The 27,549-nt window shown below is 36.3% G+C and overlaps 2 protein-coding genes across 2 annotated transcripts in view; one reads left to right on the top strand and one right to left on the bottom strand.

Annotated features, from left to right (window-relative positions):
- LOC139935413 (U6 snRNA phosphodiesterase 1-like) overlaps nucleotides 1-27,549 on the top strand; it is a 69,208-nt gene that overhangs the window by 23,341 nt on the left and 18,318 nt on the right. The window lies entirely within an intron of this gene.
- Nucleotides 544-27,124, bottom strand: LOC139934405 (uncharacterized). The gene is made up of 16 exons (XM_071928628.1): nucleotides 26,906-27,124; nucleotides 26,406-26,436; nucleotides 25,164-25,307; nucleotides 24,751-24,877; nucleotides 23,958-24,073; nucleotides 19,421-19,564; nucleotides 18,572-18,698; nucleotides 18,133-18,248; nucleotides 14,893-14,917; nucleotides 11,064-11,181; nucleotides 8,671-8,769; nucleotides 5,942-5,972; nucleotides 4,848-4,991; nucleotides 4,063-4,189; nucleotides 2,394-2,509; nucleotides 544-749 (listed from the first exon to the last, which is right to left on the bottom strand). Exons 1-16 carry the CDS (start codon nucleotides 26,906-26,908, stop codon nucleotides 715-717), a joined length of 1,503 nt encoding a protein of 500 aa, XP_071784729.1. The 5' UTR covers nucleotides 26,909-27,124; the 3' UTR covers nucleotides 544-714.

Raw genomic sequence — 27,549 nt, 5'->3', positions numbered from 1 at the left:
AGTAAAGCATTATAAAGCATAGTATAAAGTAAGTTTATCTTCAAAAATAATGCACACTCAACGTCTGCGTATAAAACAGCCTCCACTGTGTGCATGTTTTTTGGCATTTCTCACACATCTGTTGTCAATTAAACTCTTTGCAATATGGACAGCAGATGTAGATAATTATATTTTTGGTCTACATTCAGTAAAAACAGTCTGTGGTACATTACAAATAGTTGAGTCATTTCCCATTGAATATTCCTAATACGGAAATAAGAGCTATTCGTAATCAGATTGGGGCTGTAGGAACATGTTTGGCTGCTGTAGATATAATGAACATTTTCTCTCCTTCAAAATAAAAGGATTTTTTTTAAATTATACTTTGGGTACAAACTTTTTAAAGTTAATCCATTCACATTCCGTTTCACACAAAATAAATCCCAAATATAATTGATTAACTTTGGACCCGTTCTTCAAAAGTTAAATAAGAACATTAAAAAGGCAAAAAAGCATATTTTATATTATGCAATTCATATACAAAATAACTATGATATATTTGTTTGGACCGTTCTTCAAAATTTAAATAAATAACCTTATGATTTTTATATAATTATTTACACATTTTTAGGGGAAACTGGAGGACGAAACTGAGTGCATCTTGAGTAAAGCTTAGAGTTTGTAGAGTGCATTGATATAAAGGAAGGTGAAGAGGCTTGTGATTCGTCCGTCGCATTACGCCTTATTTGACGTCATCATATTCACGAATTCTGAAAACATAAAGAAATAATGATAGGAAAAATGACATATTTTACACAAATGATTTCAAAATGTTCGTTTGTTCCCCCTGTGGATGTCCCTTTGGACAGTGGAAATTTTCGCCAAAAGGTTTAACTTGAATGTATACAAAGGTGTGCGATCACTATAAGTCACGGTCCGACCATGATGGCACATTGGGACATCATTTGTGGAGACAAATAATCATATAATATTATACGCTGCAGCATGATGCAAACAGGATTTTTTATTTCATAAAATTCAGTATGTATTTGTTTGCCGCCGAGCAGTTCGCCACGTTATAATGACTAACCTTGAAAGTATAATTATTTGAAAGTATGTTAATATTTGAATGTACATGGTATACTTTAAAGTATATTTTAAAAGTATATTTGAAAGATATTATAGGTTTTTTTTTTTTAAAGTAAATTTTGAAATATATGTTCCCATGTTACGACGCTCTTGCGTACAGAATGCAACGATAATAATAATATGCCCACGTAGAGTGTTCCAGTGGTAAAAACAAATCACAATTTGCGTACTGCAATGATGTGAAGGATGTATGATACCTATTCACATCAGGAATAATTTAGTCCATGCGTCTAGGCCCTTGACCGGCGGATTTAGCATGAATAATACATTTGAATAAATTACGGCAAATTAAAAGAGCTGCATTCCCCCATTTTTCTCCAACTCCCTCCTTCTCTCACGAGAGAGATTACATATCGATCTGGCGCTGACCTGGAACTAGCATGTTGTCAAGGCCCCCCGTGGCTTGGACGGTTTCATAGAGCCACTATCCAAAGCGACTGGAAGGAGAGACCACTCGCTCGAGTCGAGTGGCAACGCATTTGGTGCATAGCATTGGTCTCCCCTTCCAGTCGCTTGGGATCACAGCTCTATGAAGCTGTAAACCATGCCAGGCCTTGATAAGAGGCTAGCCTGCCAGTAGCCGACAGTACCTGCCCTGGTTAATGATAGGACTGCTGCATGAATACATAAATCGTAATGAGAGTGTTTCCTGGAGCACGAATCGAGGTTGATGCTCAAGTCCAACGAGATTGCCTCTGTTTGATGCTAGACTTGTCCACAAGTCGTTATTTAGTATGTCGCGGTGATAGCGAAACGGCTCTCGCTTACCTATCACCGCGACAGACATTTAACGACTTGGTTACAAGTCCAATGTCGTGCCCAAAGTTTGCAGCGCTTCCTTTTACACTTCGCTCGCAAAATAATATATCATTGTTAAAGTAATTATTTGCGATTAACTATACTGATGGTTTGATTGGGTACTCTGATATACAGCAGCCTAGGTGTTGTTTGATAGTGGTTATGTTTGTGTTGGATGCTGCCCTTTTTTAAACAAATGAACAACTCTAGCTACAGGCCTATTCGTTTTAGAAAATAGTTTCAAATAAATTGTCTAATTTGTTTTTGAATTCATTGTTAGTTGGACTGAAATGCAACTTGGGGGGATCGAAAAAAGAATTAGCATTAACACAACGGTTAACATCGCTATTTATAGTGAACAATTTATTTTGGCGCTTCTCAGTGTCATTTCTTTCGGATATGTATTTGCTCTTCATTGAACCAGCCTTTATACGCATTTTTGATTTGTATATGAATCCTTTATATACCTTCGTAATTGACTTGTCCGTCTCCATCAATGTCTGCCTCTCTGATCATCTCATCAACCTCTTCATCTGTAAGCTTCTCACCAAGATTGGTCATCACGTGGCGAAGCTCGGCAGCACTTAAAAAAACACAGAGATGAAGTTTTATGAAATGAAAAATGTGTATGCATCATGCTGCACAGTATAAGGTCATAATTGGGGAACGTATTGTTGTCAGGTGACTTGGAGGGGGAATGTATACCTTTGGTATTTGGAACCGTTCAATTGTTTTAAAGGCAGTGGACACTATTGTTAATTACTCAAGATAATTATTGGCATAAAACCTTTCTTGGTGACGAGTAATGGGGGAGGTTGATGGTATAAAACATTGTGAGAAACGGCTCCCTCTGAAGTGCCATTTCGAGAAAGAAGTAATTTTCCACGAACTTGATTTCGAGACCTCAGATTTAGAACTTGAGGTCTCGAAATCAACCATCTAAACGCACACAACTTTGTGTGACAAGGGTGTTTATTTTCTTTCATTATTATCTCGCAACTTCGACGACCAATTGAGCTCAAGTTTTCACAGGTTTATGCATGTTGAGATACACCAAGTGAGTAGACTGGTCTTTGACAATTACCAATAGTGTCCACTGTCTTTAACCCTAAATGTAGATACAATAAATCTAGCCTGTGAAAAATTCAATTCAAAAGGTGGCAGGGTTTTCGAGATATCACCAAAAACCAGAGTGGTAACAAGTCCACCCAGGAAGAATTTGTTTAAAGTGGAATACAACATCGGAAACGTTTCTGACAGAAACGCTTCTCAGATTCAAAATAAAGTTTTTGATCCGAACAGTAATATTTTTCCATAACCAGTATTAGTAAAATGATTATCAAAATCGATATTATAGGATTTCTCGGTCAAATTCAACAAATAAGCAGCCACTGAGTTTCATTTTCATGCGTTCGAATTAAAGCTGTTTTGCCTCTCCAGTTGTTACTGCGTTTCAAATTCAGAATTCGGCCATAATTTGTTTTGAGTCGAGTCAAAATTCTTTAGTACTCTGTTCAAATTAGCGTAGCGTCATTCTTTTTCGAGACACAAACGCCGAAGAAGCGACTGCGAATTTGAATGCTGTTTTGATGAATTGATAAATTGAATGATTATTTTGTTGAATCGAATGACGCAGCATTACATTTGACTAATCATAAGAAATGCAAACCTTTATATGCCAAAAACTGTTTGGCTAATATGGTTAATGAGGCTGAAACTTCTATTATGTAAACATTACATCTTCATTCGCATTTTCATCTACAGACCAAAAGCTTGGTCTACAACAGGTACCCAAACCCTTTAAGAAATGCCGTAATATCGGTTTGAAGAAATAAAGGTCAACTTGGCCTCGTTTTGCAGTCGGATCAGCAGGTGACATTCTACGAAATGACTTATTATAATAAGACCGACAAGCGGCATTTAAGGCCAATGATTCCCCGCACCCCCCCCCCCCCCTATGGAATGCACCCACTTACATTGCAATCATCAGTCTCTTAGTCTAAGACTAATCAACCAACTTTGCCTTTCGCCGTCAAATTCAACATTTCTTTTTCCCCTGACAAGTTCTAAATGTCAGGGAAAGTTCACCGTGAAAATGCAATTATGTTCGGTGGCTGAGCGAGGGAGTTAAGGTACCTGATGAAACCGTTGCCGTCTTTATCGAAGACTCTGAAGGCTTCCCTGATTTCTTCTTCTGAGTCTGTGTCTTTCATCTTTCTTGCCATCATCGTCAAGAACTCAGGGAAATCAATTGTTCCATTTCCTGAAAATGAAACGGGAAATAGGTATAACGTCAGTTAGTTTTGTATTTATTTGCTCCAATATTATAGGTTTCGAACACAAGCAGCAGTTTTGCCAGGTTTACCAAAACTGTACCTTATCTTGACTCAAAGAGAGTAATATTAACGTTTGTAACAAATGCAACATTTACCAATAATATCTGTTCAAAACACAGGTTTGCCAACAGTGGGAGAGTTGCAACTTTAGTCTAAGTTCAAGTATAGTAACATCTTACATCATGTTACAGCTACCTCATCATAAATCAAACCAAATTGTACATTTTATGGAATTTTATTTTAAGTCTTTCGTTTCGGGTAAATAATTATTGGCGAAACAGTACAGTACGATTACATTTAATCAGCCATTTTGTGGAGTCTAAAAGTTGGTTGCAAAAAATTGTGGATCGTGTTAGCTCACGAAGTAAGGGGAAAACCACACAATTTTAAGGCATACTCCTTGATATTGTACTCTACTTTTCGCAAACATCTTTTCAACATATTCATTTCATAAAGCACGCTTTGAAAAGCTTTTTGTAGCCCAAACTATCCAATCCAAGGCAACGTGCCCCTTTAATACACTAAAAATAAATATATCAAGGGCTGTTAATGATGTAAATAATTTGAATAATATAAACTTCTTACCGTCAGCATCGACCTCATTGATCATGTCCTGCAGCTCAGCCTCGGTGGGATTCTGACCCAGTGATCTCATGACTGTTCCAAGCTCCTTAGTGGTGATGGTGCCGTCGCCATCCTTGTCGAATAAGGAGAACGCCTCCTTGAATTCTGAAATAATGAGATGCTTAATTAAGAAACTGTCATGAGATAAACATTTAAATTTAGAAAGGAGATTCACTGATGCTGAGCTTCGAAACGCTAGGTTACATTGACGTCTGATTTTGTTTTATTATACCACATTGAACGCTTTCCATTTCGACAGCCTCACAAACTCCATCGTTGAAGAACGTTTATGCTTTAAAGGGTGTGTATAACATTTGGTAAGAGTAAAAATTGAAATGTTCACAGATTTGCAGTATGGTCATGGGGAAGAATCATCATTTCTTGGGATGGAATAGTTTTCGAGAAATGATACGAGAATTAGATCTTGTGAGCCAAAAACTTAAATTTGAAAACGGTAAAAACATTTTTTTTTTCGTGACTCCAATTACCGATTGAGATTCAACTTTCCTTGGTTTATTGTTTTTATGTAGTGTGGCATGGTCACATACAGTGTGGGTTTGCATAACATTTATAAGAGTTCAATTTAAAATGCTCACAGATTTGCAGTAAGGTCATTAATAGATGTTACGGTCAAGGAGGAAAAGCCCCCTTTGAAATATCACTTCTTGAAATGGAATAGTTTTCAAGAAATGATACAAGAATTAGTTTAGACTTTGCGAGCCAAAAACGCAATGTAAATGGTGAATACATTTAAGGATTTTATCCTTTTTTTTTTCTCGTGACTCCAATTACCGATTGATCTTAAACTTTCCTCGGTTTGTTGTTTTGTAGTACTTGTGTTGTTTTCAAGTGTGGACTGGTCTTTGGCAATTACCATGTGTGATACAAATCCATGTTTTTTTTTTGACATCCAAATGTCCACTTCGAGTTCTTTGCACGCACCAAACTCGTGGCATCTTCTAAAGTTTTCTTGATATTTCTTGTATTTTTGTCGTCTGAAAAGCTTCTCTCTTTTTGCTGTGAAACATGACTGAGTATTCACATCACGTACTTACCGGCAATTTGTTCTTCTGTGAGATTATCTGCCTGGATTTATGAAAAGGACGAAGAATAATGTTCTACATTAAAATAAAATAAAAGTGTATTAACATGCATCAGCTTGGTACACTTACAGGGAATGTGAAGACAAAATGTCAAGATATCGTCACTTCGTTCTTTAAAGGCACCGGACACATTTGGTAAATTTGTATCCTTACTTGGTTTATCCCAACATAGGCTTAAAATAACAAATCTGTTGAAATTTGGACTCATAGTTGGTCATCGCAGTTGAAAGAATGAAATGAAAGAAAAACACCCTTTTTGCACAAATGCGTGTGCTTTTCAGATACATAATAAAAGGCTTCAGCTGAAGTCTTTTTATTTTAGTAAGAAATTACCTCTTTCTCAAAAACTACCTTACTTCTGAGGGATCCATTTATCACAATGTTTTATACTATCAACAACTCTCCATTGCTCGTTGCCAAGTTAATTTTTATTCTGACATTTATTTTGAGTAATTATACCAGTGCATTTAATGCAACTCTGAGGTTGATTAAGCACACACACATTACCGCTTCAAATTCTCATAAGTCAATCAACTCAATTGAGAGTTTCAACTTTGATATTTACGGCAAACGAACCACTTCCATTAATGAGGTGTGACTGCTAGAAACCGTCTTGAAACGTTCACAAGCAGCACTTTTGTATAGTACAAGTTGATGGTTTTTTAATGACCGTAAAAGAGTTGAACTGCGTAAAGGTTGTGTGAGGACAATTTCACAAATCTTCAGATGCGAACAGAATTTGCTTTTCTTGATTTGAGGAGCTTTCAGAATACAGATTTAAGGGGAGAGTATGCCTCTAACTTTTTGAACCGTTTGATTCGTTTAATCCTAATATAAATGCAAACAAATCTGTGAAAATTTTATTTCAAAAGCAAATTTCACCGCAAATCTTGAGCAGTTGTCACGGTGGATCCGTAAAAGGAATGTACAATCTGAAAAACAGATCCGACAGTAATGTTTCTTAGATTCAAATTTAGGGGATAACAACTCTTTTTTTTTCTCTTTTTAATTTTTTTTTTAAATTTTACATAAGCACATAAATTGAAAGTGAAATGATCATCAACATGCTTTATCGAAAGCTGTTGTAGGCTTCTATTAAAGCGACACTAAGAGAACAACTTTCAAACGACCCTTTTACCTTTTAAGGTATCGGGAGCAACTTTAAAGGAACATTACGGAATTGGTTTTAAACAGTTGCTGGCAGTGTAAGCACTTTATAGAGGACCCGGTTTAAACTTTTGAGTCAAACAAATTGCAAAAGTTTGTTTTATTGTAGATTCTTGTTTATTGGGTAGTTATTGATGACATATCCAAAATGGGACAAGTGTTTCAACCCAGAAGTGACCTAATTTGCATATTTAAATTAGGTCGTAATTATCAAACTTTAAGGTCAATGATGTACCACCACTTTAAAGGAACATTGCAGAATTGGTTTTTGCTAGCAAATCAGTTGCTGGCAGTGTAAGCACTTTATGTAAACCACCAAACCTGTAGAAGTTTGAGATCGACCGGCCATCTGGGTCACGAGAGAATAGTGAAAAACCGATTACAAATTTTTTGCTTTGCATCGAGGCCAAAATAAAAATGAATAAAACGCTCACTGAGCGATAAAAACGCGAAGTTAGATTATTTATTTCTCATCAAATATGACATTTCAGACAGAAATATTTCAAGGGATGTGTTCAACTATCATAATCATTAGACCGTGTAAGTTTTATGTTAATCTGTGATCTTCACGATTTGTGTTTCTTACCAATCTGTAACGATCCTTTAAACATATTATGGCAAATAATTATTTATTAATAATCAATAAAACTGTAAACCATGAAGTAATTTTATCCCCAGTAGAACCACATTCAGTTTAGGATGGAAAATCAGTGTATAGTTAATACCATAGAGCTTCTGATCAGTCAAACTTTAAGTTGGAACTATAGGGCAAGTCTACTAATCGTCTGATTCGCGCGATCAGGTGGCTACTGTTGAATGTATAAATAAATGATCAAATAAAATAGATTTACAAAAGTAAAATCACATTGAAATCGACAATTTCCTTAACTCTCCTTTGTTCAGAAAACGAGATTCACGAAACACAATTGAAAAAAAAATACAATTTGTAAAAAAAAATATAAAAAAATAAAAATTACTTCAAAGACACTGTATGGACACCTTTGGTAATATTGTAAAAGACCAGTATTCTCATTTTATGTATCCCAACATACTAATGCACAAAACAACAAACTTGTGAAAGATCTTGGCTCAGGTGGTCACCGAATTTGAACAAGATTAATGAAAGAAAAAAAACACTCTTGTTGTAAGAATTTGCCTCTTTCTCAAAAACTACGTTACTTCTTATATAGGGAGCCGTTTCTCAGAATGTTTTGTACTACCAACAGTTCTTAATTATTCGTACAATACCAAGTAAGTTTTTATGCTCAAAATTATTTGAGTAATTCCCAATAGTGTCTGCTGCCTTTAAAGATGATAAATGATAAATTAACGACCTTTCAATTATGTCTAATCCAAGCATAGGTCACCAGATAAACTACCTGTATCATCATAAAACAATATAAGTAGCGGCTTAACAAATTAATTAATCAAAGACATAAACCATTTCGAAGAAAATACAAAAACACTCGGATTTGAAGACAAAAGAAATAAATATGAAGTGAAGCAACACCTACCATTTTAAGTAAATCTGTAGATCGTTTAAAATCTGCACTGCTTGCTGACTGTGGATAGAGATAGCTCGAACGGATAAGGCCGAGTCGATACCTCGATGTCTAATCTTCACACAGACCGGAGCGGAAGAAAATGCGCACTGCGCACTGTGTTTATTATTCAGTTTGTCTGGTGTCCTAAATGTTGTCACAATATAACCGGTTGTTGGGCTTAATAGACTGGTGCCCTCTGTGTGGGGATCTTATAAAGGTTACTCGAGTTATTTCTTTTGCAGTATTATTGCTGGTAATAATCTCAGTGGGCGGCCCGATCCCAATTTATTTCTGTAGTTTAGGAGCAAACTTTCTTTTTTGTGGTTAGAATTCCCTTTTTGGAATCGATTTGAAAGAAAGAATTTCTCATTGAAAAGCGCTCATTATTTGTGCTTTTGTAATGATGTGTCCTTTTTCAGATGTAATCCTCTCCAAATTTCCAAGTTTCTTCTTTCATCCTGCGGTTTATACTTAAGACAATATTGTATAGCAATGATGGAAATGATGTAAATACAGCAGTATTAAATGTAGTGACGTCATCGATGACGTCATAATTCCAACAATTTTATGTTGCCATAATGTACACACTGTGGTCCAGGTATACACTAAGTTCCAAGTCCGTACAAGCTTTTTTTTTTTTTTAGATATAGTTTAGTCTTTCTAATCATAATCTAATCAGAATCGTCTTATCCATATGAGATACCAGAACAAGATGTTCTCTTGCATCACTATAGGACATCTTGTGGCCAGGGGACAGTTCCTTTACCGTCCCCCGTATAATTTAATCTGGAAACGTAGTTTCTTACCGCATGATTGGCACAGATGGCGGCGGATGCGTTACTGAACACCCTGGGGATGAGGTTGCACGGTCTATTGTAACTGAAGCACCACACAATGGGCCTCGGGTTCGAAAGAGACAAGTGTCTCATCTCGAGCTCAGTGGTTCAAAATAGCTGGGATCGATTGCGTTAAATGAGAGGAAGACTGCGTGGACTTCCATATCCCACCGCTGCCACCAGTGTAACACTTTAAATGGATGTCCCGTTATACATACTTAGAATTACAGGCATGTATAAATGAAACTCGTATAAACTGTTATCTTTGGGTTAATACAGAAGGTTTTGTTTTTTTAAACTGTTTATGACTAAAGTACTGATTGGGTATGAGGGTGGGGGATACTTTCTCGTACCCAAATAAAGATCAACAGCTAAGTATTTAAGATCAATGTTAAACCATGACTTGGCGGTCCGGATGATTCTTGAGTTGTCTCCAGGAATGAGCAGTTGCAGTGTCGGCAAGAGTGACAAAGAGTGGTTTTACAATATTTAGTGAATGGTGCTGGCATAAATTATTCGCTTCATTTAAAAAACTGAAGCCTCTTCACTTGAAGGCAGCAACAGTGGCACATAACCCGAATAGTAAAAAACACCCCTCTCTCTCTTCACGGTGCCCATTACTCAAGGGTGTTGAACTGTCATTCGTATAACCAAATAAGACTGTCTTGTTCAACGACACTTCAAGTGTCTTGACCAGGATTTGAACCCACTGGATGTGTCAGCCACAATGAGAGTTTGATTTGGACAGTGTCCTTCATAAGAATAATAGATGAGATTTTAGTTATTTATTTATTTAGTTATTTAATTAAAAATCTTTATACAGGATATAACAATCAGCACAAGAGCTGTTTTACATTATGGTCCTGCGTTAAAAAAAAAGGAAAAAGGAAAACATTACTTAAAAAGAAATACAAACAGTCAGAGCAAAACTATTTTACATTTAAAAAAAAACCAGAACAACATGAGGATTAAAATATACTTCAACATTTATTTGTTTATACATGCGATTTAAGAATCTAAAATATAAATTACAAATTTGACTAATTTTGAGAAAATGTTTTGTTCTATATCCAACTCATCCTCAAAAATGAACGTTTGAAAAGTTAACCTCAATGGTTGAATATATAAATAAAACATGTAGTGTAGTTTTAAGGCAACAAGAAATGTCCAATGTAAAAGTGCATTGCAATTTCAGTGTTGTAATATTTTTTTCTTTGCTCTGACTATTATAATGGTTTGACCTTCACCCGAAGTGAGGCTCAAGCTACATAAGCAGAGGAAATAATTCATTAATCGGTGGTTCGTCTTCGAAGCGGTAGCTAGGTCTAACGTCAACAATATCCAGGGACCACTATAAGTGGATTCTCGTAAGTATCTCGTGAGACTGCTACTCGGGTGGGGAGGGGGGGGGGGGGGGACACTGCTCTCACTGCGTAGTGAGGAGCGTGGTGAGTGAGAGCAGTGACAGTAGTATAGTCATGCACGAGGAATTTACGAGAGAGCCGTTTTGATATCACCGCAACTGACATTTAACGACTTGTACACAAGTCTAGCGATATGGTTTGTGGTTGATCCACGATACAACTCCAATAAGGATAGAGGGCTTCCTGCTAGATCGCCAATATTGCAAACTGCATGTCTATACCTGATGAATATTCATAAGAAGTATAATTTTTGCAGTGACCGATTGTGTTATCGCATAATGCATAATGCATATAATGCGTCACACAGTCACCGGTACTACAAGCCTTTTTGCCGCAACCCTATCCCAGAATCCTTTGTTATCTTTCAGCGGGGAAACTCGTTAATTGACAAAAAAGGTCAATCAACTTGTAATCCTGTGACAACCTTTACCTGGTGAGTCTGAATGAAAAAGGAAGGAGCGGGGGCAATCGAGAAATATCGACCCGATGACGTGGGCGAGTCTATCTCAGACTCTGCGTAGCTCAGACTCTGCCTAAGCACGTGTTCTGTTGAAATGGAATGGTCCGGTCGAGTTAAAATAAATCATGGCTGAGTCGATGGGAGTCGATTATAGCTGTTAGCAGAATTATTTTGTCCTGCCTGCCATTAGAATACCATTAGAATACACACAGTGTAAATGAGTGGCAGCCAAATCTAACACCTGTCGATGACGAATCACTAATGCCATGCAGCATGTACCGGTTACAATTGCAGCGTGGAAGGGGGATCCCGTTGGTTTTTTTTTTTTTTTTTTTTTTTTTTTTGGGGGGGGGGGGGGGGGTCATTGGACCATTATTTCAGTTTCTCTTTTTTTTTTTTTTTTTTTTTTGGGGGGGGGGTCATTGGACCATTATTTCAGTTTCTCTTTAGAGGGTTCACACTACATAGAATATATATTTTATTTCTGCTTCCATGTTTTAACCTGACTCGATATTCTCCTATCCATATATAGGTATAAAAGAAATAGAAAATCTTTTTTATTATTAGGATAAAAATGGACTCGCATTCATTAGTATGGTTACTAAAGAATCTGATTCTAGTAAGACTATACAAATCGATTAATAAACAACACAAATTTAATGGCATATCTTCAGCATATCATATACAAATATAGTACATGTATAGTTACCACTTTCACTCACCTGGGCCCAATTTCATAAAGCCTGAACAACAATTTTAGCATGAAATTTCTTCCTTGATAAAAAAACAAGATTACTATAACAAAATTTTAATTTGTTGCATGTTGCTCGTTACTGGCATTCAGCTGTTGTTTGCTTATTCTGAAAAGCACGTGAAAATTTTGTTGGAAATCCTGTTTTTATTAAGGAAGAAATTTCATGCTAAGCAAATGTTTGTGCTAAAAGGCTTTCTGAAATTGGGCCCTGTTATTATGGAACCATAATTGTTATAATCAATGTTCGTACCAGTGGCTTATGGCTAGTGTAATTTCAAAGCATTGAGTCTGTTTTCACCAATCAATTTCATTTCTTCAATGCCAAGGCTCGTCTTTGGATTGCAGCTTTGGGAGTCAATAATATTTGAAAACATAGACCATGTAGCAATGTGACAAAAGCCACAAAGAATATGGACTTAATAAACAGGCCTGATCATAAAGAAAGAAAACTTATATATGTATTGAAATTGCCGAACATTATTTTGGAACAATGAAGGAAAAACTGAGGACTAGTGCAAATCTCAAAACGAGTTCAGTTTTTATTTCTTTTACAATGATAGTACTCTGTTCAGTGTCTTGCGTGTCGGGAGTTGCATTTGAATGTACAACAACAGCTAGTGTATAAACTTTGAGACAAATAATGAAAATAGAAACATGGCGTACCTTTTAAGTTGGTATGCATCATTGCACAATACTCATTACTATTGACAAAAGTACTTATAATTTTGTTTAGCTCATTCAATTCCATACACTACAAGTACATGCCGCCACTCTTTGGTATACGAGCACCAATTTCTTGTTCAGAAGATGGCTTGGTATATGAGGAAAAAAGACACAAGTGATCCGTAAAGAAACTTATTAAACAAAACAAAATATAACAACAAATGTGACCATAGCCTAAAACTATATAAAAACAACTTGAGCACCTCTTTAAATTACATCTCCTAGGTTTGTCACAAAAATAGAGTTATTTGAACCCCTTCCTTCTTCAAATCAACCAAATAAACAAACACCCCCAACAGAACAATACATTAACAACACCCAATAAACAACCTTTGTTCTCGTTATAAAAGCAGCCATTAAACATATATATTAACATATTAACCCATGGAGGAAAATTACCATGGAGAAAATTTTCCTCCATGATTTTACCATATATTAAACTTAGGTTTTTATGGCAAACTGTAAAAAGTTAGATAAGCTTGTAGCCACACAGAGACTTTTTATTATAAAACATGGACATTAATATTTTAATCAGTGTTTTAAGGCGCCCTCTGTCGGAATGTGGCAGGCAATGTGTGATGAACAAACAAACAAACAAACAAACAAACAAACAAACAAACAAACAAACACCTCAACAAACTCAAACAAATACGGTAAGCACCGGAATCTTTCCCAACTTTGCGATATTATTTTAAAATTTCCATTAAATTGGCTAGATATTCAAAATATAGACATATGACTCTAAAAACTATACCTCTGATTTGCAAATGTTGTAAATAGGCATAAACAATATTGACTGCACATTTTCGTAAGTAATTTCTATGTTCTGCCATGTTCTGTGTAATAGTGATGGTCTGAGGCAATCAACACAATGACTCTTATTAAATTATTCGTTTTTGACAAGAGCTCTGCCCTTGCGTTAAACCTTTTCGCAAATACCCATTGCGCAAGCGCTAACTGTTGAATGAGGTGCATGCTGGTCTAGCTAGCAATCAAACTTGACCGCTATCTAGACCAGCATGCACCTCGTTCCACGCCTAACGCGCGCGTAAAGAGAATCTTTGGAAATAAGTTAACAGTAAATTGAAAAGAAGTTAGTCAGGCTTATTTTCATGCAACCTAGATTCAAAATAAGATTAGATAAGATGTATATGCGAATATCGTACCTTTAAATAGTTGACAACAATATACATATTTATATTAAATAAGTAGGGTAGATGGCCTGAGCTTTCGATCCAAACCGGACCTTCGTCATATACATAAAACATGTTTTTAAGTTGATGATACATTTGCAACTTGTCATTGAACCGACTTATCATCAGATTATGATTATATAATGGTTGCGTCATTACAGAAAAAGGGGTTTCGGTCACTATTTCTGTATTTTTCAAAAAGGGGAATGATGTTTATTCTACCTAAAAAAGGGAAGCACCTTTGTCTTAACACTTTGGCAAATAAAACCCAATTTGTCGCATGAAAATGGGTTTGTGACCTTGTATTATAACACAGTGAATACCTTTCATTGTTTCACAGGCTGGCAGTAAAACATTTCAATTGACAATATCGACTGTTAGGGGCCATGTCACACAAGGCAATTTAACAGGCAACCAGTTTAAGAACAAGAAAAGGCATTCACATCCGAATTTTCGATTTGTTTTCTTCGATAAAAAAAATACTTATGTGACCACACCTGGCCCTGTAGCCTGCACTGCAGATGGTTGTCTACCAAGTTGTCTGTAAAAGTTGCCTCATGTGAAAAGGCCTTTAGGGTGAAACAATAGATGACTTGAAAAACAGCACCACGACCATAAAATACAATGATACATAAATACAAAAGTCCGGGCTTGAAGACCTCGCATCACTCGCACTGAACGGGGACAGAGCGTCTCTCCTTCCTGCATTCAGACGGGTCCGAGTTTGCTAGTCTCCTGCCGATTTGTCCAGTGCATTGGCACGCTGGGACATGACTATAGGCAGGAGGTTTTACGCAATTACCTTGAGGACATCATGGCAACAAATTCTGAAAAATAATAACAAGTTGGTTTTTAGTAAATAGGTTTTCCACGAGGGAATAATTAGATTCCTGTAAAATTGTCCAAAGTGATTGAGTTTATGATTTTACCACAATAATTATGTTTTTATTTTTTTTTATTTTTTATACGTATAGATGGGTTTTTATAAGCTTTTTGAGAGGATATTACTATCATGATTAACCATTTTCGATATTGACACTACACATACCCCAACACACTCAATATTTAAAATGAATAATAATTAATCATATTACATTTTCCTTTTTCACTTGTTAAATTGTCGTGCGAAATATTCGAAAATATTAAGAAGCATTTGGTGAAATCTTAGTCATTCAAATTTAACATTTCGTGATCATACTTTTATTTGTTCGCGAAATATAAAAAGAAGAAGTTTTTTATCTCCTTATTTCGCTATTAATTCACTTTTTACAATTTATTTAAACGCCAGTCGATTAACTATTGTTTGCATTCATACCATAGGTCCTTTTGGTCGGTAAGCAGTTTGCAACTAATTATATTTATTTAATTAAATACAATTATCATCGAACCTGCCTAATTTATTCAGCCTGATGTCATAATTAGCATAATTGCATTATTAACATTCGCAAGTTGCAACTCCAATGCGTGAACTATTGATCGATGCTATCTGATTATGAATAGAACCATCTGGATGTGGCATACAGGATGGGTTTCAAAATTGTATCCAAATGAATCACTCAATGCCGTGTTTGATTTGGCGGCTATCGGCTACGGCTACAGCTACGGCTACAGTTAGATTCTGCATCATCATGCATAAGCCATTAGTATGGTAGACACAATACTATGGCACCTTAGATATGGCTAAATTGTATTTTTTCAACCAAACAGTGCACGGTGTCCTTCATATCTCAAAAAAGCTTATTGAGGTAGACGTCCTCAGCAACACCCTTAGAAAGAGCCATAGCCGTAGCTTTTGACGCCAATTTAGCTACGGTCTTTTGATGCTTAGAATATTTTAGTAGGGATCTATACCAAAAACCACAGTGGATCGGGTAGCATTTTAGTATGGGGACATGAATCTAATGAGCACTTTGCTGCAGTACATTCTCAAAATTGCATCCTCTTGTGGGGCATTCTTTTGTTCTTGCCATTGTCCCAGAGCTTAAGATTTTCTCATAGACCTTGTACACAAAGTGTCTTGTGCTGAAGCATCCCGGAATTTAAGAGACGTTTCTTTTACCTTTTCAGTCTTGTTCTCGGTCTCGATCGCAACATTAAGGTAGTGAATATGAAATGTTTTCTGCAGAACAGGCTGCCAATTTGTTTTTCTTTAGTATAGAATTTCAATCCTCAAAAATACAGATTGTTGTTTAAAATCGACTTAGAAGAAAAAAAGTCCCCGTTGGAAAGCACTACGAAATTGTTGATGTACAGTAACAAGTCGCGTACAACAGACTTTACATTTTTTGTTGCGAGGTTTTTCAAGCCAAGTTGCCAAATACAGCAAATATTTTTAACAAAATTTCCCACAGGCTTTGTATACACATTTTCATTGAGGAACACACAGTCTTTAGAATTCCTCTATAATAGAGTCGTTTATTTCCCCTTTTCTGTTTTGTTCTCGGTCCATGAATAATATTATGACATCTTTTCTGCAGACAGGTTTTGAGTGTGCATTGTTTGTGTGTTGCGGTTTGTAAAGGCAGCATTTTTTAATATATAATGTTCTCAGTGCTTATCGAACAGGGTCCAGATGTTTTGACGAAGCTGCTTTTGGTATGAATCCCAATTCAAGAAAAAAATCAATTTTTAGATCAGTGGATTCTGATTGATTCTTTGTTTCTAAATTCTGGCCCATTGCTTGGTCTGTATCGTTATTTCCCACGATGCTGAAAAACAGGTGCACCCATCATTCCCAGATGGGGAAAAAGCTTTTAGTAGCTGCTGAAGCTGTTTGAAAAACATTTTTGTTTTTAATAATATGTGACAAACCTATTCGGGGCGAAACGTCGAGCTCATAATTATTTTATTTTAAATCCTAGATATACTGTTGAAATTTTGTCAACGAGAATACAGGCAGTAACGGCCTTCAATGGAAGCGAAAAAGATAAGTGGTTCGCAACTCAACTAAAACTCAACTACCAACCTCTCTCTCTCTTGCTGTGTTTTGCCGATCGTCTAATTTTTAATTGTCGAAACAGCCTTACAGATAACACGCATAAATATTTGATGGATTTTGTGTTGTAAAAAAAACCCACCCATTAAAGGTCAGTGTGATGTTATTATGGCGTTTATATTAATTATAAGTCAAGGATAAAGCATCCAGACTCGTTATTTTTTTAACAATTTAGAGGAACGGTTATGTTTGCACAATATAAGAAGTCAAATTACATTTTTTTTATTTATGATATTCCCAGCATTGCTGATGTGCATGGGGGATAACAAATATTAAGTCTGGTTTACATCGATGTGTGTTAGCACTATAGGCCTACTCAGTACTTTTCCGAGTTCTGTGAAAAAAAATATCACAGGCATCGTGGGATTCGAACCCAAGACCGTTGTAATTCATAGAGCAGTGTCTTATTACCAACATTGATGATGTTCATCCTGAACGTAAAATGTTTCAATATAACAACACACGCCTTTAGTAGTGCACATTCATATTATCAAATGAAAATGAGATTGTCTAATCAGTAGACTGGCTTCCAGGCTTTCGAGTGTTTCTCTCTATCACGCTTTGCTCTCTCTCTTTAGTCACACACTAGTAGTTTAAAGACACTGGACACTATTGGTAATTGTCAAAGACCAGTCTTCTCACTTGGTGTATCTCAACATATGCATAAAATAACAAACCTGTGAAAATTTGAACTCAATTGGCCGTCGAAGTTGCGAGGTAATAATAATAATGGAAAGAAAAACATCCTTGTGTGCTTTCAGATGCGTGAATTCGAGACCTCAGCTGAGGTCTCGAATTCAATTCAAATATTTAAGTGAGAAATTAGTACACTACTTCAGAGGGAGCTGTTTATCACAATGTTCTAAAACTATCAACAGCTCTCCATTACTCGTTACCAAGTTAGTTTTTATGCTAACAATTATTTTGAGTAATAGTGTCCAGTGCCTTTAACCATCAGAGCAACGATGCATGATATCGTGAGCACCTCGAGCTATGCATCCCATTATTAGCTTTACATGTGGGGTGTGCACAGTATTTACATCTCACCTTCGTAATTGACTTGTCCGTCTCCATCAATGTCTGCCTCTCTGATCATCTCATCAACCTCTTCATCTGTAAGCTTCTCACCAAGATTGGTCATCACGTGGCGAAGCTCGGCAGCACTGAAGGTGTTTAATGCAAAAGTTGATTTGATATTTTTGTCCTTTTTAAAATCTACTCATGATTAAATGAGTGTTTTAATTGTAATTTAACAGGAAACTCAATTGTGAGCATGGTAAAACACGAACATTTTCGGTTTAAAGTACAACATAAGTGCTGTTTGAGGCTTTGCATGGTGTTATCTTGGAATTATCAAACCATAAAAGTATTCTTGTAAAAAAATTGCTTATAGCAACTTTTGGAAGGATTCACCCCACCTCAATTATACCCATTCGGCATGATTTTAAAGTCTCGCTATTTTAAGGTCTTGATTTCTATTTCTGACCTGATAAATCCATTGCCATCTTTGTCAAATACTCGAAATGCTTCTTTGATTTCTTCTTCTGAGTCTGTGTCTTTCATCTTGTGCGCCATCATCGTCAAGAACTCCGGGAAATCAATCGTTCCATTTCCTTTTATAGAGGGAGGAGGGGAACAGAAAAAATGAGTGAGCAGATGATGAAATCATACGGTTCAACCACTACCAGGAGGAAATCTTTATAATCCAATATTCAATTCATTTGAAAAGGGGTTATAAAAATGCAAATTTCAGAGAGGGATTTTGAAACATAATTTAAAGCAGTATTACTGGCCCAGTGTAAGCAATTAGCGTACGATGCTGGACCAATTTCACATAAAACTGCTTAAGCACTAACAGCAGCTAAGCACAAAAGAATAAATTCTTATCAGAACGAGGTCAAATGTCGCATGTACAACTTGTGACTAGTATCCTGCTCATACCTGCTGAGCAGAAACGTGTCAAGGAATACTAATTTGTATGAAATTGGGCCCTGGTCGTAATATGTCATCATGTGCCAAAGTCTTTGTCACGTTCCCTTTGCACAGTAGTAATGATTACTGATTGGTCGAAATGGGACCCGACTATTTTTTTCGTCAAGCCTCATGCACTTTAAGTGCTGTTTGAGGCTTTGCATGGTGTGGATATTAGGAAAAAACTACAAATAAATAGTAAACTTGCGGGTACGTTTCGAATAGCATACTCTGCTCGTATTTAGGAGAAAGTCACTTTAATTATTAATTAAATGATAGTATAAATGTCTATAGAAAGTCAAATGGCTGCAATTGTAGATCTTTCAGCGGGCCTCTCACATTACTGTTTACTATAATGCCTTACCGTCAGCATCGACCTCATTGATCATGTCCTGCAGCTCAGCCTCGGTGGGATTCTGACCCAGTGATCTCATGACTGTTCCAAGCTCCTTGGTGGTGATGGTGCCGTCGCCATCCTTGTCGAATAAGGAGAACGCCTCCTTGAATTCTGTGATAATTAAGTCATAGATGATTAAACTAATGAATAATATAAATTAATGTGTAGATGATTCAGGACTGTTCTCAAGCTATTAAGGTGATTATAATATTCGTAAAATATAATATGGACAATGTTTCAGTCTGGAGATGGTTATATAGGTAATTGAATAATGACGCCATATTATAACCTCCCCCCCCCCCTTCTAAAATAGCCCATTTATTTATTTCGTTTTACAATAATTTGTATATTAATGGTTACACTTTGCCAAATTCCGCAAATCCTTAAAAACTATTATTCCTTATTTCAAGTTACCAGGCGTCATCTATCATTGACTAAGAGGCTCAAGAAGAAAGCAGATGAACAAAAAAAATGTTAAGAGGATTTAAAGAATACCTTGATCTTTACTCCACCTACAGTATTTTCCATGATTATGATTGGCATGTGGCATTTACCGCTTAAGTCTACCCCCCCCCCCCCCCCACAGAATATACACAGGCTGTATTATACGAGAGTTTTATGATTGCCTCTGATAATATTGTAATAATAACCATACTCAATCTTCAGTGCACAAAGCCAGTCTAGATGGATATTACTTTGCGAAGGTCTTTTCAATTTAAAGGGGTGGTTGGAGGAAACTCACCTTATCTGCATCATTGAGTTTTAGAGGAACACTTAAAGGTCACGTGAAGGTTTCTTTAAAAAATGTGGACATTTTATGTGACGACGTTTATTACTCTGCCAGTAACTGTTCAAATAAGCCCAATATTATTTTACATTTTTGATTTCAACGTCTTTTTTAGCTTTCACTTTCAAGTGCCATCTAAGCATTGGTAGGAGATTTGTTTTCTAATAAAATTGATTGTCAGATGGTCCTGGTGTTTTACAATTATTTAAAATCTCGATTTTAGTTATAAATTTATTGAAGTATCATGGTCACACGCTGCATGCACTATTCCTTTAAATTATCATAAAACATAATCTTACGCTTGAGTTTTGACAAGTACCGATACAATAGACTCTTCATAACAATAGATAACAATAGATCCTTTGTGTTTGACACTCACCACTAATTTGTTCCTCTGACAACTGATCGGCTTGCTGTAATAACAAACGATAAAAATTGTATATTATGAAATGTTATTTTCAAAATATACCAAAATAACTTTGACCTTCAAACGCTACTCTAGGCTTAACTGATGTTATATTTTAAATGATTTTTATTAGATGGAAAATTATATCGGGGATAAATAAAATTATTTTTGGTTTTTACCCACATTTACCGATGTTTATACTCGGTGCTTTCTAAGGCTCGGGAAAGTATTGAATATACAGTGCTAACACACATTGGTGTATATGGGTAAAACCAAAATTAATATGATGTTTAATGTTGTTTTCGATCGGAGAATATAGGTACGTTTTCCACGGAGGAAACAACCCCTACATTTATTGAATAAATTACACTGATTGCCTTTATTGAACATCACGTCCTTTTACATGGTTGTAAATATTACTGTCTATAAGGTATACTTTATTATGGTAAGATAGAAGGGTTTGTGGGTCATACATATAATTAAAAAGCATCAACAATATTTGGTGTTACATTATTTTCACATCCATTTGTTTCAACGCGGAGAGTCTCTCATTTTCCTTCATAAATTTCAAGAAATTATAGTTTAATACTTTTCCCAATAACCTGCGTCCTTTATTGACTTTCTGGAATTTTCTGTTAATTAAACCATTTTTTAATTATCTGACATCATCCATCAATAATTCCAATTGAAAAATATTTTAATCGCCCAAAATAATCAATCAACTTATAAAATTCCCTCGCCACCATGTTTGAACACCAACCCCAAGGTTAGTAACATTGCTCTGCATAATTTCATTCTTCTGAGCCTGGGTGAGTTATTGTCAACATTTGCGTTTTATAACATGGTCTGCTGCTCATGGGTTTGATGGAATGATCATGGAGGTAACCATGGTTTGATGCGTACTGTCATCAATCTCACTGACTTAGTGTTGTGTAATTAAAGGTTTAATATAATCATTGTTTGCAGAGCTTAAAGATACTAGACACCTTCGGTATAAGCGTCAAAGACCAGTCTTGTATCCCAACATTATGCATAAAAGAACGAATCTGCGAACATTCTGGCTCAATTGGTCATCGAATTTGCTGAAGAATAATGAAAGAAAAAACACCCTTGTTGCTTTGTGTGCTTTCAGATGCCTTTTATTCTTAATTTGGTGATTAAATTACCTCTTTTCTCAAAAACTACGTTACCTCAGAGGGAGCCGTTTATCACTATGTTTTATACTATTGCTCGATACCAAGTAAGTTTTTATGCCAACAATTGTTTTGAATAATTACCAATAGTGTCCAGTGCCTTTAAATACGAATGGTTTACAACATTCAGTATTCATTCATTCATTAAATCTTATTTTTATGTCCATACTTCATGAAAACAGAGTATGGTTGATTACTGTTTTGCATTTCTGTAAATCATAATATGACCGAATCCTCCTTCTGTCCCCCATATCATGTGTCCGCGGTTTCCTAGTGAATGGCCTTCCTTTTCAATAGCAGCTTTAAACGCTTATAATATCAAAAAGAATGAAACGCCTTACGGCAGAAAAGCTGCTCCCCTTCAATACAACGCTTATCGATCTGCCTGTATTATATGCAAGAGCGATGCATTATGTTTATGTCGGCTTCAAACTCGAAGCCGCACACGCACCGATATAGAAGAATAAAAAGACGTCTAAAAACCGTCACTTCGTGTACAAAATTACAGTTTCATGAATAACATATGGTGGAAAATAACTTGAACATACCATGTCTGAGCAGATTTACATGTACCCAGTGAAGATTTGAGAAGGCTGGTAGTTTTATGTTTGATGGTTTGACACACACGATTATCATCAATCAACTGCTCTAGCGGAAAAATTGATGGCCAGTTTTGCAGCTTCTCAATTCAACACAACAGACGCAATGCGCATTTCGATTTTTGTCCTTTCTCTTTTCATATTATTGGCAAGGATGAACTTGTCTTGGCAGATCTTACGTAATATTACGTCATGGATTGCAAGGGATCATGGGATGCAATTCATAACATTATCAGCAAGGACGCGGATTGATTTTGGTTACCAAGCCGTCGGATGTGAAACAAGGAAAGGGGCGGTACAAATGTCACACCATTAAGGTAGAAATTGTCAGACGTACAAATGACATATCAAATTCACTAACAGCAGATGAGCTAGCAATGATCAGTTCTAAAATGTCCGCTAGAAGTCATTCAAACACATTTCATACACTTCAAACATTTCCTTTTTCAGTAATATAACTTTATTCAAAACAAGAGTACTTTAACATAATCGTCTCTTTTTACCTTCTTAAAAACTATTACTATATGCCTACCAAGGTAAGATAACTTTGGTATCTTTATTTTGGCTTGATTCTTAAAAAAACACTTTATATTTCGATAGTGTTATTTTGTACACAGAAACAAAAATTCAAAGACTTGTCGAATGCTCAATTGCACACTATTGCTTCCAATCCTTCCCAGAATGCATTGTGAAACCTTATGCACTTGGGTAGGCCAACATTTTACAACGGTATAAAGCAAAACATAAAAACATCTTTAGCGTCCTGCCTTTTTGAAAAAAGAAAGGAGGAAGGTCTTTTTTCTTTTCAAAATGGCCGCCCGACACATTTTTAAACACAACCGACTGGGCCAATTTCAAAATTTATTTTTTTCGTAAAAATTTTGTGCGTTTTTAAAAAAGGCCTCTAAAAAGAAAGCGGGCGGGACGCTGAACATGTTTTTATTTGGCCTTAAAAGAAAGTAAACCCCCAATAAACGAGATGTATAGAAACAATGGCTTGGTCCTGGTCTCACTAAAACCAATAAAGTGATGAGGTCTGCAAAGTGAATACTTCTCATCTTGGAACGTCTGCGTAGAATTCGATGCGTACTAGTCTACCTGGCAGTCATCATGTTCACAAATTCTGTAATATCAAAAGACAAATTCATTTCTTGGTTTGTTATTTCATCACAGTTTACGGGTAAGATGTGAAACTTGTTTTCCCGGCGTACACTAAATTCAAAAATAGACTGGCCTTGTCTTTAGTGAGCCACAATTTGCGCCAAATTCGGTAATTACTACTTAGGAGCACACACCGTGATGTAACAGTTTCGGATTAAGTCAGTGAGCACTGAAATGTCGAGTTGCTTTCTATGACACTAGTGTTTTCAGAATCGTATAAAACTATTCCGGTACTTCGCAAACATTGATATGCTATTTCTCAATTCTAATTAATAACGTGTTGATGAACAACACTAAAACATTTGGGTTGTTGATGAGTTTAATTCATTCTTATTGATAAAGCAGACAATTTATTTACCTTCGTAATTGACTTGTCCGTCTCCATCTACGTCTGCCTCTCTGATCATCTCATCAACCTCTTCATCTGTAAGCTTCTCACCAAGATTGGTCATCACGTGGCGAAGCTCGGCAGCACTGAGGAGGAAAAACAGAAACATACATGTTATCATCTGATCTAAATCAACGTGAGTATAGTAAGAAATCTCGTGTAGAATTCTCAAAGTATTTGAATCAATAGACATATCCTAATTCTGCATTCGCCTGAAGACGAGCAGAGTATACTGTTCGAAACGTCGAGACCAAATCGGCTCCAACACTCCTTCCACAAGAGATTTTACACACGGTGGTACCCGCAAATAACTATTTTATAGTTACTTCTTATTTTCAACACCATGCAAAGCTTCAAACACCACTTATATCTAGTTCATCAAACGTATTAGAAAACCCTAAAAGGGGATTCTTCTTAAGTCATGTCAATCAAGAGCAAACTGTCCAGTGTTCGATTTGTGGCTTGGTGTACCCTCTTTCCCCAGTGTGTGTTCATTGTGTTCTGTAAATCTCAGGAATTATTTAGAGGATTGTTGTGTACGTGTGCACAAGAGGAAAACAGTGTATGAACACTTATAGGGCGCAACCTCCACTTCAAGTCGGGTATGGTTTACAACTGCCCGCCATGCATGTTTATTTGTAGAAGCAGTAAAGTGATTTGAACAAACCAAACGACTCTAGTGGGGGCCACTAACTGAAACAAAAATGGTGTGATCGTGTTTGTTAATAATTGCTCAGTTCTTTTATCATGTAGGCCTACATACCTGATGAAACCGTTGCCGTCTTTGTCGAAGACTCTGAAGGCTTCCCTGATTTCTTCTTCCGAGTCTGTCTCTTTCATCTTGCGAGCCATCATCGTCAAGAACTCTGGGAAATCAATCGTGCCGTTACCTGAAGAGAAAAATGAGAAGAGAAAGACCATGAAGGGAGTCGTTTGGGTGACGAAATTAGGCAACATTTTGAAGTTCAACAAACAAGAATTAACTATAAAGGAGAGATTTGCGGTAGCACCATGTGAATATATTACTTCTTTTGAGTAGTGTTGGTTATGAAAAGAACTTCCAAAAGAAATGTGTTGTCTTTGGTTTCTGCAGAGTTGACGATTGAACTAAATTACAGCAATGAAAATATTGTATACAAAAGTGTTTGGGTTTGTGTTATTCTTTGCGTATCTTACCGTCAGCATCGACCTCATTGATCATGTCCTGCAGCTCAGCCTCGGTGGGATTCTGACCCAGTGATCTCATGACTGTTCCAAGCTCCTTGGTGGTGATGGTGCCGTCGCCATCCTTGTCGAATAAGGAGAATGCCTCCTTGAATTCTATATTGAAAATGACAAAATTTGAGCAAGAGTTCAATACACAATTGTGTATGTTAAAGGAACACGTTGCCTTGGATCGGTCGAGTTGGTCTTTGAAAAGCGTTTGTAACCGTTTTTTATGAAATACATATGGGTAGAAAGATGTTGTAAAAGTAGAATACAATGATCCACACAAACATGCCTCGAAATTGCGTGGTTTTCCTTTTACCTCGTCGACTAACACGTCAGCCATTTATGGGGGTCAACATTTTGACTCCCATAAATGGCCGACCATGTTAGTTCGCACAGTAGAAGGAAAACCACACAATTTCGAGGCAAACTTGTGTGGATCATTGTATTCTACTTTTAAAACATCTTTCCAACCATATGCATTTTATAAATAACGGTTACAAACGCTTTTGTTTTGACCAACTCGTCCGATCCAAGGCAACGTGTTCCTTTAATTTCACAAACCAAATTAATGCACCACTGTAAAATTAAAAAAAGGACCAGCCGTGTTCTGAATAACTTACAGTGCATTGTACCCAGCTTGTCTTTTTCTTTTGTCAGCCTTGATTTTCAACTTTTTCTTTTCAATAAATTTATTTAGAATTAATTTTTGTAAGTGCTTTGTCGCATGCGTTTTGCACAAGGAGTAGCATCTGCTCTTTGTTGCCCGTACTTGCCCGGTATTAATTTGTCATTGTTGAACATGTATAGCCAGTGGACAAAATTTCCTATAATCAAATTGAAAATTCCAGGGATCCAAAAATACCGCTGACTAATCGAATTTGTTTTAAGAAGCTTTTTGGACAAATACTTCTATTCATATGTATAAATATTAATGTTATGAATCAAAACTTGAAATAAATTTTATGTTTTCGTTAATATTTGATCTGAAGTCCAAAATACTGAATTTCCTTTTCGATAAACTACTTCTATTGTTTCAGATTGGAAATTATTGAAAATATGAGTCGTTGAAAGTATAACTGAATAATATTCGTTATGATAGCTTCGGTTTTTGCCTTGTTGCCACTCATATCTTAACAAATAATTACTTGATTTATTTACAAACAATATTTACTCTTCAAAAAAATTGATTTAATTTGATGCACTTACCACCAATCTGCTCCTCTGTAAGTTGGTCCGTCTGTTGAGAAGAAAAAGACACATAACACCCGATGAAAATGTAACAGTGACTGGCACTGACAGGTAATAAATAATAATGATTAAATCAATAGATTATCATTTACATACCATAATAAAGACCCTGTAGAGCATGGAAATATCAAGTTACTAATTTGACATGATGGGTCCCAGATGTTAGAGAATATATCAGATTTAAGATTAATGGCCGAATTTTTGAGCAGTTAAATGATTGCTCGGTGACAGGTGCGCACAATATACTTGGTGTTTTCGTGGCACATGAAAATGCCGGTACATGCGTTGTACCAATACCACTCATAAACCACCCAACAGTAGTACCTGTCATTTCGAATATCCTTCCTACGAGGTACAATAAGACACTTCACGAGAATAAAATGTCAGAACAGTTTATCCCCCAAAACAAATCAACACTTGACTCAAAAACGCACTCAGATATAAAATCAGATACATACCATGGTTTAATTTGTGCTTGTTTCACGGGGGAGGAATGTAGCAAGTTTGATGACGGTTTGTTACCGTGGATTCGATGGAAAGGAGTGAACAAGGCGAATTAAAATGTTCACGGTTACTGCACGTCCCTATGGCAAAATGCGCAATGCGCATTTTTTTGGTCGACGTATGGTGACATCATGGTATGGGGTTTGCACGGAGGCGACCTTTCTATTGTAATGTGTAAGCCGCCGTATGGTTCTATGAACACCGCAGAGAGCTTTGTAATCCTATAGTCTAATATTACATTATTATTAATTAGCGTGAGCCCATTCACAAACGATCAGTGCATGCGATTTCGCTTGGTGAGAAAAAATGTTAGATGTTACGTAATGTTACATCATTTGTGTGATCACTTGAAGCTGGGAATGTATACAAAGGTTCCGGTGGAACAGGACATGGAGCCCAATCAAAAAAAAATGTCAGAAAAATATAGTGACATCCTACTTTTCGCAAATATATTCCCCTCGTTTTGTGTGTTTCTATGTTTTGAAGCTTATCTGCCAAGCGTTTGGATGAATACGAAAATCTCCCAGTATATTTATATGGAAACTCTTCCCTAAACGTAGGCCTAATATTCTAAATAATCTCCCTCATTGTTCTATAG

This window comes from Asterias amurensis, chromosome 3 (genome assembly GCF_032118995.1).
Source record: "Asterias amurensis chromosome 3, ASM3211899v1".
In the NCBI taxonomy this organism is placed as follows: domain Eukaryota; kingdom Metazoa; phylum Echinodermata; class Asteroidea; order Forcipulatida; family Asteriidae; genus Asterias; species Asterias amurensis.
This window is presented reverse-complemented; position numbering and strand designations above follow the sequence as displayed.